This window comes from Thyridium curvatum (assembly GCF_004353045.1).
Source record: "Thyridium curvatum strain D216 chromosome Unknown NODE_12_length_601061_cov_81.036774, whole genome shotgun sequence".
Taxonomy (NCBI): domain Eukaryota; kingdom Fungi; phylum Ascomycota; class Sordariomycetes; order Thyridiales; family Thyridiaceae; genus Thyridium; species Thyridium curvatum.
Genome location: NW_022156767.1, coordinates 78,649 through 91,580, shown reverse-complemented (window position 1 = coordinate 91,580; position 12,932 = coordinate 78,649). Strand labels below are relative to the sequence as shown.

The 12,932-nt window shown below is 55.0% G+C and overlaps 3 protein-coding genes across 3 annotated transcripts; 1 reads left to right on the top strand and 2 right to left on the bottom strand.

The window, feature by feature from the left end:
* Positions 1-5,805: 5,805 nt before the first annotated feature.
* On the bottom strand, positions 5,806-7,555 carry E0L32_002828 (uncharacterized protein; the record flags this gene model as incomplete). Its single annotated transcript, XM_031137060.1, has 3 exons — positions 5,806-6,313; positions 6,377-7,379; positions 7,504-7,555. 3 exons carry the CDS (start codon positions 7,553-7,555, stop codon positions 5,806-5,808), a joined length of 1,563 nt encoding a protein of 520 aa, XP_030999438.1.
* A 1,030-nt stretch (positions 7,556-8,585) lies between these two features.
* On the bottom strand, positions 8,586-9,626 carry E0L32_002827 (uncharacterized protein; the record flags this gene model as incomplete). Its single annotated transcript, XM_031137059.1, has 1 exon — positions 8,586-9,626. One exon carries the CDS (start codon positions 9,624-9,626, stop codon positions 8,586-8,588), a length of 1,041 nt encoding a protein of 346 aa, XP_030999437.1.
* Positions 9,627-11,011: 1,385 nt separating this feature from the next.
* Positions 11,012-12,808, top strand: E0L32_002826 (uncharacterized protein; the record flags this gene model as incomplete). The annotated part of the gene is made up of 1 exon (XM_031137058.1): positions 11,012-12,808. One exon carries the CDS (start codon positions 11,012-11,014, stop codon positions 12,806-12,808), a length of 1,797 nt encoding a protein of 598 aa, XP_030999436.1.
* Between the last annotated feature and the right edge of the window lie 124 nt (positions 12,809-12,932).

Sequence of the window (12,932 nt, the reverse complement as noted above, 5' to 3'; positions counted from 1 at the left end):
TGAGGGAGGCACTGAGGATAAGCTGGCGCAGGCTTGGCTGGCACCTTGGCAGGAAGGAAGTGGCGGGAAGCACCACCTCCAGCCAGATCAGGCAGGCAGCGCTGGAGGCAGTGGGCAGATTACAGGTGGCACGCAGCCTGCAGGATTCAACCTTGAAGGTCCCCAGTACTTGTACAAACGTCTTCACCTCCGAAAAGTCGGCCCTGTTGACAAGACCACCACCAATTCGAAGTCAACCCGACTCGTCATGACAACATTTGATGTTCGAGGCAGAAGTTGGACCACTTCTCACCAAAGCCAAAGGGCCACACACACACACACACAGAGAGAGAGAGAGAGAGAGAGAGAGAGAGAGAGAGACGAGCCAGAGAAAGAGACAGGGACATGTTCCCACCCGTACCTCGCGTGCCTGTCTCGGATCAATTGTTTTAGCAATCTTGCGCTACAGTCACCCGGTACCGACAACTGAGTCGATTATTCTTCCTCGGTACAAGCCTTGGAATTCGGGTGGCAGCGAGGCTGCTGACCAAGTCTTCCAGGTCGCTTCACCAAGCCAATCTCGCCTTGCCTACGCATGCGTATCCACCGCGTCACCTAACTAGGTACCCAAATGTGCCAAATACCCATCACTCACTGACTGTTGAGACCCTAGACGTCCCAGGCCAGCCAGCAGAAGAAACGTAACGAGGGAGTAGGTACCTAGCAAGGGGCAGCAAAAGTTCTGCAGCACCACCTCCAACGGCCGGTTGTTTGCTGTTGACAATCCTGATCGGCCACACCATGCCGTCTCGTCGTACCAAGGTACATATTCCGCGCGTTGGCGAGCTCACATTCTAGCCTGGTTCTATTCCTACACTGCTCGGGATGGCTTACTGTACTCCTCTATGCCTCTGCCTGCACCACACTTTGGCTGGCTGTCAAAGGAGACCAGAGACCAACTAGAGATCGTTGGGAGACGGTTATTACTGTTGCAATCCTCCTTCGAGCCATGTCCGAGGCTCATTCAATCCGTCGCTCGAGCAAAGATTCGACACTGCACTCATTTCTGGACTATTGAAATCCAACACAACGAGAACCCCAGCAACGGACCCTGGATCCCCACCACTGGCGTTGAACCCTGAAATTGGCAGGGACCACGTCGGGGGGAAATTGCAGAGGGCCAGGCCAAGATGAGAAACACTACCTACCTACACTGACGTGACTACAAGTACTTGTACCACACTGGGAGACTGGGTAGTTGCGTACATTACAGAGCACCGAGCTTCTGACGAAGGTGATGCTGCACCAACGGGCGAGAGCGCAAATCGGGTTACCCTCTTCCAGTGCCCCTCAACTTGTCAAGGAGCGCCGCGTACGGAGTGCATTTCTGCTGGCTGCAGGTCCGCCCCTACCCAGGTAGTTCACTCCACAGCCGACTTGCATGCACAGTGACCTACGTTTACCCCGGGGTGAACATAAGGTTTTGCACCCAGCCAAAAAAAAAAAAAAAATTGTCCCCAGTGCTTGACCCCCGTGCTGGCGCCGGTTGAGCCCGACCCATCCGGTGGATCCTAGTTGGTCTTCCAGAACGCTGGGTTGCTTGAGAGTCCTCGTGTCTTGCCCGGCAAAAACCTGGACCCTGACGAATGAATCGTGCACCTGACGCACTTCTTTGATGGCAAACGCGGACTCGCCAGCGTTTGACGAACCCTGCCCGAGCGTCCTCGAGTTGTGGCAATGGTGACGACCAGGCGGTGCTACTATGCCTCGCTGTACGGCGTCATGGAGTTTCTTAGCAAACTTTGTCAGCAGACTTGAAGCGTGTGTCGATCTTGTGAGAAGGTGGATGAGCTCAGCAACGCACACACGCACCACTGCACGCACCGGAGGAATCGTTGGTGTGTCGTGTGGATGTATGCTCCGTTGTGGCGTTAAAAGGGCGACCCTCCACCTGCTTGGGAAGGTCGAGTGACGATGATGACCATTTCCAGGCCGCTAACAGGCCTGCAGGAACCACCACAAGCCCCAGAGGATCCAATCAGCACAGCCAGCCGTTGTTCATATCCTTCAGGTCCGGCCTAAACTCCCAGAAATCCACTGTCGTGTCTCTGCCCCGTCATGAGGTAGGTTGGTCCCTGATGCATGGCCACCATCACTAACAACTCTACTTATTTGTGGCATCATTCCCTGGTCAAACAACTGGTATTTCTGATGGGTCAATCCGATAAATTTTACGGTTTTGCAATACTAGTCGCTGCCATGATGAAGCCATCGATTCAGAAATTTTCTGCTCGACTTTTACGAAGACCAATCAGAGCGTCCTTTAAAGGCGAGGCGAGGACACACAAGCCATCGGTGCTAGACCTTTCGTCCTGGAGGTCTTACTTGTGATGATGGGCGCGCCAGACTCTTTCACTCTACGCCTAGATGGACGAAGGTATTACCAAAGAGCACGTCTCGGTAATCCACATCGACGGCTGCCAGCGACCAGCATTTCCAAAGCGCATCGCGGCATCGGCCTGGACCTCTCCTTATTCCATAGTGGTCGCTCATCACCCAAGCGAGTCCGACTTTTCCCTAGAAACATGGACTTCGACCGAGGGCAGCGCGGGGGGGTTGCATACCACCTGCATGCCCTCTTCGGACCAGAGTGATTTGATTCAACCCCGCCGGCTCAAAGCCATGGCAGACGGGCATGCTCCATTCCCGACCTTGGGTGCGCCAGTATCCGATCTCTCCGTACAAGCTCCGTCAACGCTCAATACCCGCCAACACCAGGCACAGCCAATTGCTGGGCCCAGAACTCCGATATATGCACGAGCTGCCCAGATAGTTGGACGTTCTCGACCTTTTTGGGCCACTCGTGATCATGTCTGTACAGGTGGAGCCTCTTGGGCAGCAAAGCCCGCCAGACTACGCAGTAGACCTCCCATGGCCAGAGTTGTTCTGTCACGGGGTTTCATCAAGGAGAAGCTGTCGAGCTTGGCTAGCAAGGTGAGGTAAGTGAACACAGGACCTCGAGAAAATGATGCAGATGAACCGAAACATGAGGGACCTCTTTTATGTTTCCCAAGACAAGACATCATCATGGCCATTAGTCAAACCACGGCTCACGAATTGTCAATTCTGTGTGAGGTCAAGCGCAGTATTTTGCCAGCAGTGCGGCTATGCAGTGCATCATCACACCAAGCCTTTTGTTTGAACTGCATCTGGCCATGATTCGGCATCTCTGCTCTCTTGTGTGTTGGGAGACCCGACCCGGCACGAGCAACCGAGAATGGTCCGCGCATGTCTTCTCTTCTCCCCCACTCGCTCGTCTCCTGACGCCTGTCCCCAGGTTGGAAGTGCTCCTAGATCGGTGCTCGTGCAGGCGGCGGTGAGGAATTACTAAAGCATCGTGAGGGGTAAGAAATGAAGAGGCCGGCGGATGGAGTCTCCTGGAAGGCACGAACCCCCCTTCATGACAGCGCAGGCGTGTGCAAGCTGGTGGAGGAGATCCACTGTACTTCCTCTTCTGCTCCGGGCCTACAGGAACGGCTTTGTACTTGTAAGTTTCGTCGCTGGTTTCAAGAGAACCCCTCAACACCTGCAGGTCAATCTGGAAGACTAGCCATGCACCTGAGAGAACGTCCCCGTGAGCCCCTCTTCTGGAACTCCGCCCCTGCAAGGTTACCCGGATTTCTTCGCAGGAGTCATCGACCGGGGTCCTCGCCTGTGACGGACAGGCAGGCAGCGGTCGCGGAGCATCCGGGTGGAAACACTATTGAACATTCGTGTTTTGATTTCCTTTCACTGGTAGCCGCCACTCAAGCAAGCCAACGAGGGGGTGCTAGTTCGGTGCGTCTCCCACCTGGCCGGGCCGAACAAACTCGAAGGCGATGTGGAGTACTCCAACAAGTGGACATTGATGGCAGCGCACGCACACAGAGCAGCCTAGTGTTTCTTCATTCTTACAGTGTGATGATGCCTCTTGCGTGGACCGGAGCCGTAGCAATCGACACACGCTGATTGGGCCAGGGTTGGAGATTTGCTCACCTACCTACCTCTGGCGGACGACACTTGACGACGTAGCTCCAGCATACATGACGATTGGCTGGCACGGCGGGCAGGCAGTCAGCAAATGTGTGACCAGGCAGTGAGCCAATGACTGCCTGTGGTCTAGGCAGCTGAGTGATTGCTTTTTTTTGGTCCATCGAATGAGTCGCCAGTGGCAGGCCCGCGTCATCTCGTGACAAGGTCTCGCTCGGGGTCCGAGACAGTCAGAACCCGGAGTACAAGGCCTGCCTTGGCTGTCACGGAAGCCTTGAACAGGTTTCAAAGGGTGTGTGGCTGTTACCTCTGGTCACATTTCCGGGTTCTACGAGGAGGGGGGATTCGGCCACTTGCTGTCCTTTGCCGCACACTGTAGTAATGTCCAGACACGAACGGACGGGTGGACAAGGTTAGAGACGGATTGCTATGGGCAATTCTACATTTACCAAAGCAGACATATGCAGGATGTCGAGGGAACTATTTTGTTCCCTCTTTCCAGCGCAGGCAAACTCCCCAAACGATTAGCCGCAGGTCTCGCTCGACCGGGTGTTAAAGTGGTTGCAGTAGTGCGTCACGGTAACACCGCGACCCTAGGATGACGAGGACAGAAAAAGTACGTCTCTTGGCCCAGACGAGGTGTACGTACATCTTGCACCTCCCTTTGACATGGAATATCCATGGCAAGCAAAGGAGAAGCGTAACCGGACGGATGCTTCCGGGCTTTTGGTGGTTCTTGATCTATTTCCATGACGTACATCTATTTACACATGCACATGCGACGAAATTCGAATACCCTGTGGGTTGAAGCGGCCCAAGATCAGCGCAACGTACAGATTTGGTCACAACTTGATGATCAAGGGTCCAGGATCCCAACAATACACGATCTCATGCCTCCTCCTTCCGCCGAGTGGAGTGGAAAATTTTGTTCCGTGAAGCGGTCGCCTGGGTCCGCGGTGGCTTACACGACGACGGGGACGAGCAATGCTTCGGCCGCGGGGGCGAGCTTTGCGTGACCTTTTGACTGCTGATCACTGCTGATCAGTCCGTCGGTTGGGTACTCCCTTTTCCAGGGTTTCTTCCGGCGGCCAATCACCATGGGCTTTTGGTTTGTACTTGTACATGCGTCGTTGGATTGGCAAGAGTACAAGCCCGCCCCTCTGCAAGCCAACGATCTGCATTGCCTGATGTTGGCCAACCGTCCAGGTCAGGCTGACGTGCAGCATTTTGAGAGGAAGCTCCCCCGACAAGAAGAAACCCACGGGTCGCTTGAGGCTCCGGGCATGCGTCAGGTTTTGTGAGACGAGGTTTGTCCAAGATGCAAGACTTTATACGTTCCAGAGCAAAGACGACAAACTTTGTTGAGAGCCATGAAATTGACAAATTCTAATCTGTATGATACTTTGATGTTTATGAGGTCTCGTAAAAAAATGATAGCAATGATGTCAGATTTTGCAACAATCCATATATGGCTGCACGATCTGGAAAATGCTCAATTAATTGTTCATGGCCGCTGGCATATCATGTATTTCCTATGATGATGAAAGGTCGTGCTACCGAACCCTTTCGGAAAATCCTGAGTTTTGCTACAGGGTTGGAACACACGTATTGCAAGCCCGTTTACCCCAGGATAAAGCCCTCTCATGACCTGGGTCTCGCTGCTCAAATTCAAACGCCGTAATGAACTCTGACAAGATACACTCCAACTCCAAAAAAAGCCCGAAAAACCTTCGCTGGTATTACATCTAGCCCTTGTCGCACCCCAAGTCAGGGGCAACTCCTTTCGCGAGCCACTGACTACATCATCATGGAGAAGGGCACGATAGCCTTGTCCACGATGGGCTGCTGGCGGCACATCGTGTCCTTCTCCTCGCCCCACTGCTCCTGCCACTTGTTCTCCTTGCCCAGCGCCTCATCAAAGGCCTTGCGGCAGTCCTCTGGCAGCAGGTCCTTGATGTCGTCGGGGACAGCGGCCAGGCCGCGGAAGGGGCCGAGGAAGTCTGATGACCGTTCGCGGCTGGCAGACGAGTCAAGCTGGAACGGGCGCTCGTAAGCGGCGGCCGAGATGCCTGTTGGGGGCGTCTCGAGGTGGATATCGGTGACCAGGAAGTTGCGTGCAACCTTGGGTGGGAGCGGGGGGAAGACAGTCGACGTGGACTCGGATGACTCTTCCGAGGGTGCGACCTGCACGGCGCGGACTCTCGTGGGTTGCATGATGGCGGGATACTGGATTGTGTTGGTATGTATGTCGTAGACACCATTGAGATTGACGCGGCGGGCGCCAGTCAAGATGGTATTGAAGTTGCTTTTCTACGTCTTAGTACAACGGCGTCGAGGAAGGGATCCTGAAGGAAATGAGAAAACTCACCTTGCCTCTCGGGCATGCTCCAGCTGCCAGTTGGTGTCGTTGACGGCCACACGTCTCTTCTTAGGATCCAGCTTCCCGCTCTGCTGCGGGACTGCAGGTGTTGATGAATGATACACCGCGCTGGCGCCGTGCCAGGCCACGTACTGGTTTTTGTTGTACGGCTCACCCGGGACAAACCTGTCATTGGGGTCGGCTATCTCGCCCTCAATAACGCCCTCCTCGCGTGCCTTGGCCACTTCGTAGTCGTCGATGATGCGCTTGCCGCCCACAACGATGAGGGCCCCAAACTCGCGAAAGACGGAGCGCGCTGTGCAGATACCAATGGCACGGCCTTTGTAGCTGTGGGGGATGATCTCGCGCTCGATCAGGTCTCGTTTCTCGTCATCATCGATAATGATCTTGAAGAGCTTTCTGTGCTTGGTGAAGAAGAGGTACGAATCTCGGAAGCCGACACAGCGAGCCGGCTCCGTCGACAACATGTAGAGACGATCACCGCGTCCGCTCACAGTGAACGTGCGGCACCGGTATTCGCGACCACCCAGCAGATTACCCATCTTGTCGACCTTGGTCTCGCCCTCGGGGTCCTCCGGCAATGCGACCTCATCATCGATGATATCCATCATGTTGCCCTCCTTGTCGATAGGCTGCTGCGTGACCTGGGCCTGCTGACCCTTGCGGCCGCCACGCCCTCTCCAGCCGCCGCGGCCTCGCCTACGGGGCGTCTCGACGTCGCGCGCAGGCACCTCGATCATCTCATCCCAGTCTGGAGGCTTGTTTTTGGGCGGTCGACCGAGGCGCTTGCGGCGGACCAAAACCATGCGCGGCTGGGGCGATGGTGACTTGGCGGATTCTTCCTCAGATGCATGTTGCTCTTCCTCGGCGCCTGACTCCTCCTTTTCTGGCTCTGGCTCCGGCTCCTCTGCTTTCGCTTCTTGATCCTGCTCGGCATCGGGCATGACCTCGTCCTCATCGTCCAAGGGTTCGAAGTGCTTCGGGGTGCTCTCTGTTTATAGCCGCACAGAATAACAGTCAGCCAAGTCCATGGTCTACAAGTAGTGCCTAGGCGCCGACGCCGTAGGATACGTGTCGCGTTCAGGTGTGGAGGGAGAGAGCATAGCCAGTCTTACCTAGGGCGGCAGCGGCACGCCGAGCGGCGGCACGGCCAGAGCGCCTTCCCATGGTGGTTGATTTCCAGTCGCAAACCTTTGTTAAGGCGAGGCAGCTAATCTCGGGAGGCTTGGAGAGGGGGAGAGGATGATAGTGGTGATGGTCCTGGGGGCGTTGCAGGCGAAGGGATACGTTGATTCCTGTGGAAATTTGGGTGGTGGTTGGACGCGCTTCACGACTTGGTGGGCATTGGAGATTTTCATTGGCTGCCTGCCAAAGAGGGGGCCCCACAGTTGGCTCAGTGCCAAATCCAGAATAACACTGTATGAATTCACTGTACTCTCTCTACGCCCAGCAATTGCACAAGCAGGTTTGAACGTCTTCAGGCGAACACGACATTACCAATCTTGCGGGTGAGATCGATCTTATTGCATATTAATCATATCGTTTTCTCTTCTTCTAAATTGAGAGCTACGAGCGTGTTTCGTGGGATGCCATTTACGGTGATATCAACATCAAACTTCAACAGCATCACATCAATGCCAGCAGAAGCGGCCGCGAGGCGCGATGCATGGGTTGGCAAACAGAAACAAGCAAACTGCGGCACTCCTCAGGCCACACAGCCCACCAAAGAAGGGAGGTTCTTTGTCACAGCACAGGTAGAGAGACACTGGTGATCAATGCAACCTTCTAATTCTTGTATGAATGATATAAACCGCTCATGCCTGATTCCCGCCATGGCGCAGAGGCGCAGAGTTTCCTTCAATCTGTCGGTCAAAGAGCCATTGCAAGTGAATTGCAGAACCTTCTCATTACGAACACAACCTCCCTCAGAGATAGCAGTCTGATTCGGGAGATACCAAGCTGAAAGTGTTGCAGAAAGATCAACCGGTGAGGACCGTTTCCACATCTGTCGGTCGACCAGTCGTCGCGAGTGGTGGAAAACGGGAAAGTGCTGTTCAGCTGGAGAGCACACAAATGGACATGAGCCTATCGTGCCCAAGGAGATACCAGCTTGGCGTGTATCAGATCGACCGAGAGCCGACCACGTGTCAAGATTCGAAGCAGCGATCAGCTAGAGTTCGCTGGCTCCCAGCTTGTCCTAGTTGGCTGGGAGTTTGTTCGCGTTACCCTGCCAGTCTGACTCGATGAGCTCGTCTTTCTTCTGGTAGAGGAAGCGATAAGCCGTCTTGATTGTGCCGTCACTGACACCGGCAACAAGCGCAATCTCCTTCGATGACTTGGGCTCCTCGACAAAGTGGGATGCAAAGTAGATGCAGGCGGCAGCAACCGAGAGAGGCGAGCGGCCGGCAAGATCCGAGACAGAGCTGGTCTTGCGCGCCAGCGCCTTGGAGATCTTCTCCATGCGAGGCGTGTTTCTGAAGTCCAGCAGGTTGCAGTAGCGGGTGCAGAGCTCCTCGGCGCTGGTGGAGCTCGATGCCTTGTAGTCGTTAACTCCTTGGCTGATGCTGGCCGACGGGTTGTGCTTCTGCACTTTCTGCAAGAAGGTCTCGAGCGACTTGAACACTCGCCCGATCTCCTTCTTGGGCACGCGCGTGACTGCGTAGATCTCGCGGAATGTTCGAGGGACACCAGACTGGCGGCAGGCAATGAAGATACATCCTGCAATCAAGGCATCGCGAGACTTGCCCTTCATATGGCCATGTTCGTGAGCCAGCTTGAAGATGTGGCAGGCGCTCTCGTTGACATTTCTGCCGGCAGTCATGGTGTCAACCCAGTGGTTGATCTCTTTGTAGCCCGCCATCAGCTCGCTGCTGCCCTTCTCAGTCTGCGACTTCTTGTTGATGCTGTTCAGCTTTCCAGCAAGCTTGCCGTTGCCGGCCTTGGTGTCGACCTGGGTTCGTAGGCCTTCGTCGTCCGCCAGCGAGTTGGCAGCTTCACCAACACGCGAAGGGTCGTCGTTGCCCTGGTCATCGTTGGCAAAGGTGCGCCATTCAGATCGGGTGTCAATGATACGGTCGCCCACAACCAGTCCACAGGTTGAGCAGACCATGTCTCCACTCGAGAACTCCTCCACCAGCTGCGGCGGGTACTCCTTGCAATCCGGGCAGATGAGGATGTTGCTCAGATTCTCTTTGAAGTCGCCGACGCTGTGAGCGTCGAATGGGGCGCTTGCGTACATGTTGACCGATTGGTTATGGTCAGCAGGTGGTGGTGGTGGAGGTGGTGTGTTGCTCAGTTCGCTCAGAGCGCGGCGCTTGTGCTTCCTCTGCTTCCTCTGTCTTCTTGCGGCTGTACGCTTATCGGTGATCGCTTTACGCACGCGGTGGTCGACTGTCTGCTCTTTGTCGGCAAGGATGGCGTTGGCAAGGTTGCAGAAGAGCGGCGAATGCGTCTTGACGGTATTGAACAGTCGCCAAGTACGGCGACCCGAGACTGGAACGAGGGACGAGGTGGAGGTGAACAGGCCTCAACGCAGAGGAAGGAAGCGAACGGAGTCAGAGTGATGAGGAAATGACCGTCTCGGTCAAGCCACTGAACAGAAAGAACAATGTCCTTCTTCTACGAAAACGCTGGAAATGAGAGAACCGCGCGACCGAACGGATGTCCACGAGGCCTCCTCCTTTCGGTCTTTTGTTCTTTCTTTGTTTTTTTTGTGATATTATTCTAGTTCAAGGTTCGCAAACCGATTCACTGATGATGGTGATTCCTCTTTGCTTGATGGATTGCTTGTGCGTGACTCTCTGCCTCGTCGGTCCTGACAGTCTCTGCAACCAGTGAAGGTGTCCGTGTCTGCGAGAGGCGACTGCTCCACAGGACAAAGAAGAGGCGGTCGGGATTGTCGATATTTCGATCCGAGAGGCGTCCAGCAGCCTGAAATCCTTGCGAGCGAGTGATCTGGATGATGATGGCTGTGGCAGAGAAGCGGCAGCAGGTGAAGAGAATGGTTGTAGAGGGGAAGAAGATTGACGAAGCCAGCAGAGGATGAGGCAGAGACAAGTACTGCCTAAACCTAGGGGCCTTGGATTTAAGGCTTGCTGACTCATCATCTCCTTCTTCCTCCACAGTCCAGCGAATTCCATGCGCAAGTTTCCCTTATTAGTACCATGGTTCTGCCGATGACTCAGCAAACGCATCAGTGGTTTAGTGGTAAAATCCTACTTTGCCATAGTAGGGCCCCGTGTTCGATTCACGGCTGATGCAGAGCAAGTTGTGAGCCAGTTCTTTTTGGCCCGCCCCGGTAGCCCAGAGGCACAAGGTCTGGATCTTTTTGCCGGTTGCTTGCGTTGGCCTTTCGTTTCTTGAAGAATGCCCATTCGTGCCATATGTGGCCACCGTGTTTGATAGGTGGCTGGCGACGATCCATCGGCGCGCAACTGCCGGAGGCACTATGCTGCCGGGTGGGAGTGTGGGACTGCCGTTCCTGAGCATCACGCCGACGTCCGCTCCCGACATCCGATCATCTGCTGTTGAAATACTCGGAATCACCCCGTCCCGATTCTATCAAACGAGAAGGATTACAGATTCGAGATACACCGTCAACCACTCCTCTTCCGCCTGTCTACCATGGTTGCGCATGAAAGCGTCCCCGTCGTCATTGTTGGCGCGGGACCCATTGGCCTTTGCGCAAGTATCTTGCTGTCACAGAGGGGAATCCGGCATGTGGTATTTGAGCGCCATCCAGGCACTTCGATACACCCAAAAGCATGTGGCATCAACCAGCGGACCACGGAGATCTTCCGCGCCATGGGCATCTATGAGGAGGTGAGGCGTGTGGCAGCCCCGGACGACATCAAAGGCCGCACTGGCTGGTTCACCAGCCTTGGCGGTCAAGGCAATGGCATCGACGGGCGCGAAGTCTGGAGCAGAGATGCATGGGGCGGAGGGATTTATTCGACCGAGTACGAGACGTATTCCCCTGCGAGATATGAGATCCTTCCCCAGATACGGCTAGAGCCTATCTTGGTTCGCAGGGCAATGGAACTCGCTGCGACACCGGACACCTTGAGGTTCGGTGCTGAAGTGCTGGGCCTAGACGACAGAGGGGATGCAGGAGTCGTCGTCAAGGTGAGCGAGCAAGGGGAGGAGAGGGAAGTGCTGGCCAGGTACGTCATCGCTGCCGACGGTGGACGCAGCATCACGGACAAGCTTGGTGTTGCGTGGTTGGGCGAGCGCGATATCATGGACATGGTCTCTGTGCACTTCCGAGCGTCCATACGGCAACACCATCCCGACAACCGCAACTTTATCACTTGGTTCATCCACCCCGAGCGCGGAGGGAGCACTCGCACTGGCTACCTATATCAAATTGGGCCCTGGCCCCTCGACAGCCCCGAAGCGCAGGGGAACGAGGAGTGGGTGTTTGCTTGTGCGCCGACTGCTAGCGATCCGGAAAAGTTTGACAACGAGGCTATGATTGCACGCCTTCGTGACACCCTGAAGATCCCCGACCTGCAAGTCGAGGTGATCAGCCTGAGCCACTGGCATGTACACGCTATCTCTGCAGAAAGGTATCGGTCGGGGCGTGTCTTCCTTGTTGGAGATGCCGCACATCGTATCCCGCCGTGGGGTGCGTTGGGAATGAATAGTGGCATCCAAGATGTTCAGAACCTGGTTTGGAAGATTCAGTTTGCTCTCCGGGGAGACGCAAACGGCTCCCCGAACAAGTATGACAAGCTTCTTGACAGCTATGACATCGAACGGAGACCTATAGGTCGTAGGGTTGGTCTCTCGAGCTTGCACAACTTGCGAAGCCATGGTCTGATTATGGATGCTGCGCTGGGTGTGAGCCCAACGAATACTGCCGAGACAAACTTGGCTGCCATACAAGCATTCTGGGACGAATCCCATCCCGAGCACAAAGCGAAACTCGAGGCTGTGCACAAGGCTTCACAAACGCTTGATCTCGAGTTCAAAGCCCCAGGAGCCGAGTTGGGCTGGTTCTATCCATCAGCCGATACCCATCAAGAGGGGAAGGCGAGCCGGCATCAGGGTCAGTTGGACGAGGATGGCGAACTTCGAATGGACGTCTTTAGTCCTTCAACTATTCCAGGGCACAACCTCCCTCATGTATGGATATCCAAACACGGTCAAACCATAGCCTTACGGGACCTGCTCCTTTTGGATAAGCTGCTCCTGATTGGGAACGGCCCAGCCTGGAGCCAGCTAGAGGATGAGACAGTTCATGTCGAATTGGTCGCCCCGGGACAATGGATCGATGAGTCTGGGAGATGGCAAGAGTATCTAGATGGTTACGATGCTGTGCTTGTTAGGCCTGACGGTATTGTTGCATGGCGAGGGCGGTGGCATGATTCGACGATCGAAGAATGTCGGACAGCAGCTTGCCATTGCCTAGGTCTATAACTTCCAAGAATCGAAGTCGTTGTCCCTGGACACCAAAAGATTTGCGTTCCTTTCGCGTCTCTGAAGACCGCTCTGCATCTTCTATTGAGGCTGACAAATAAGGAAGCTCCAGTTAATTAGTTAT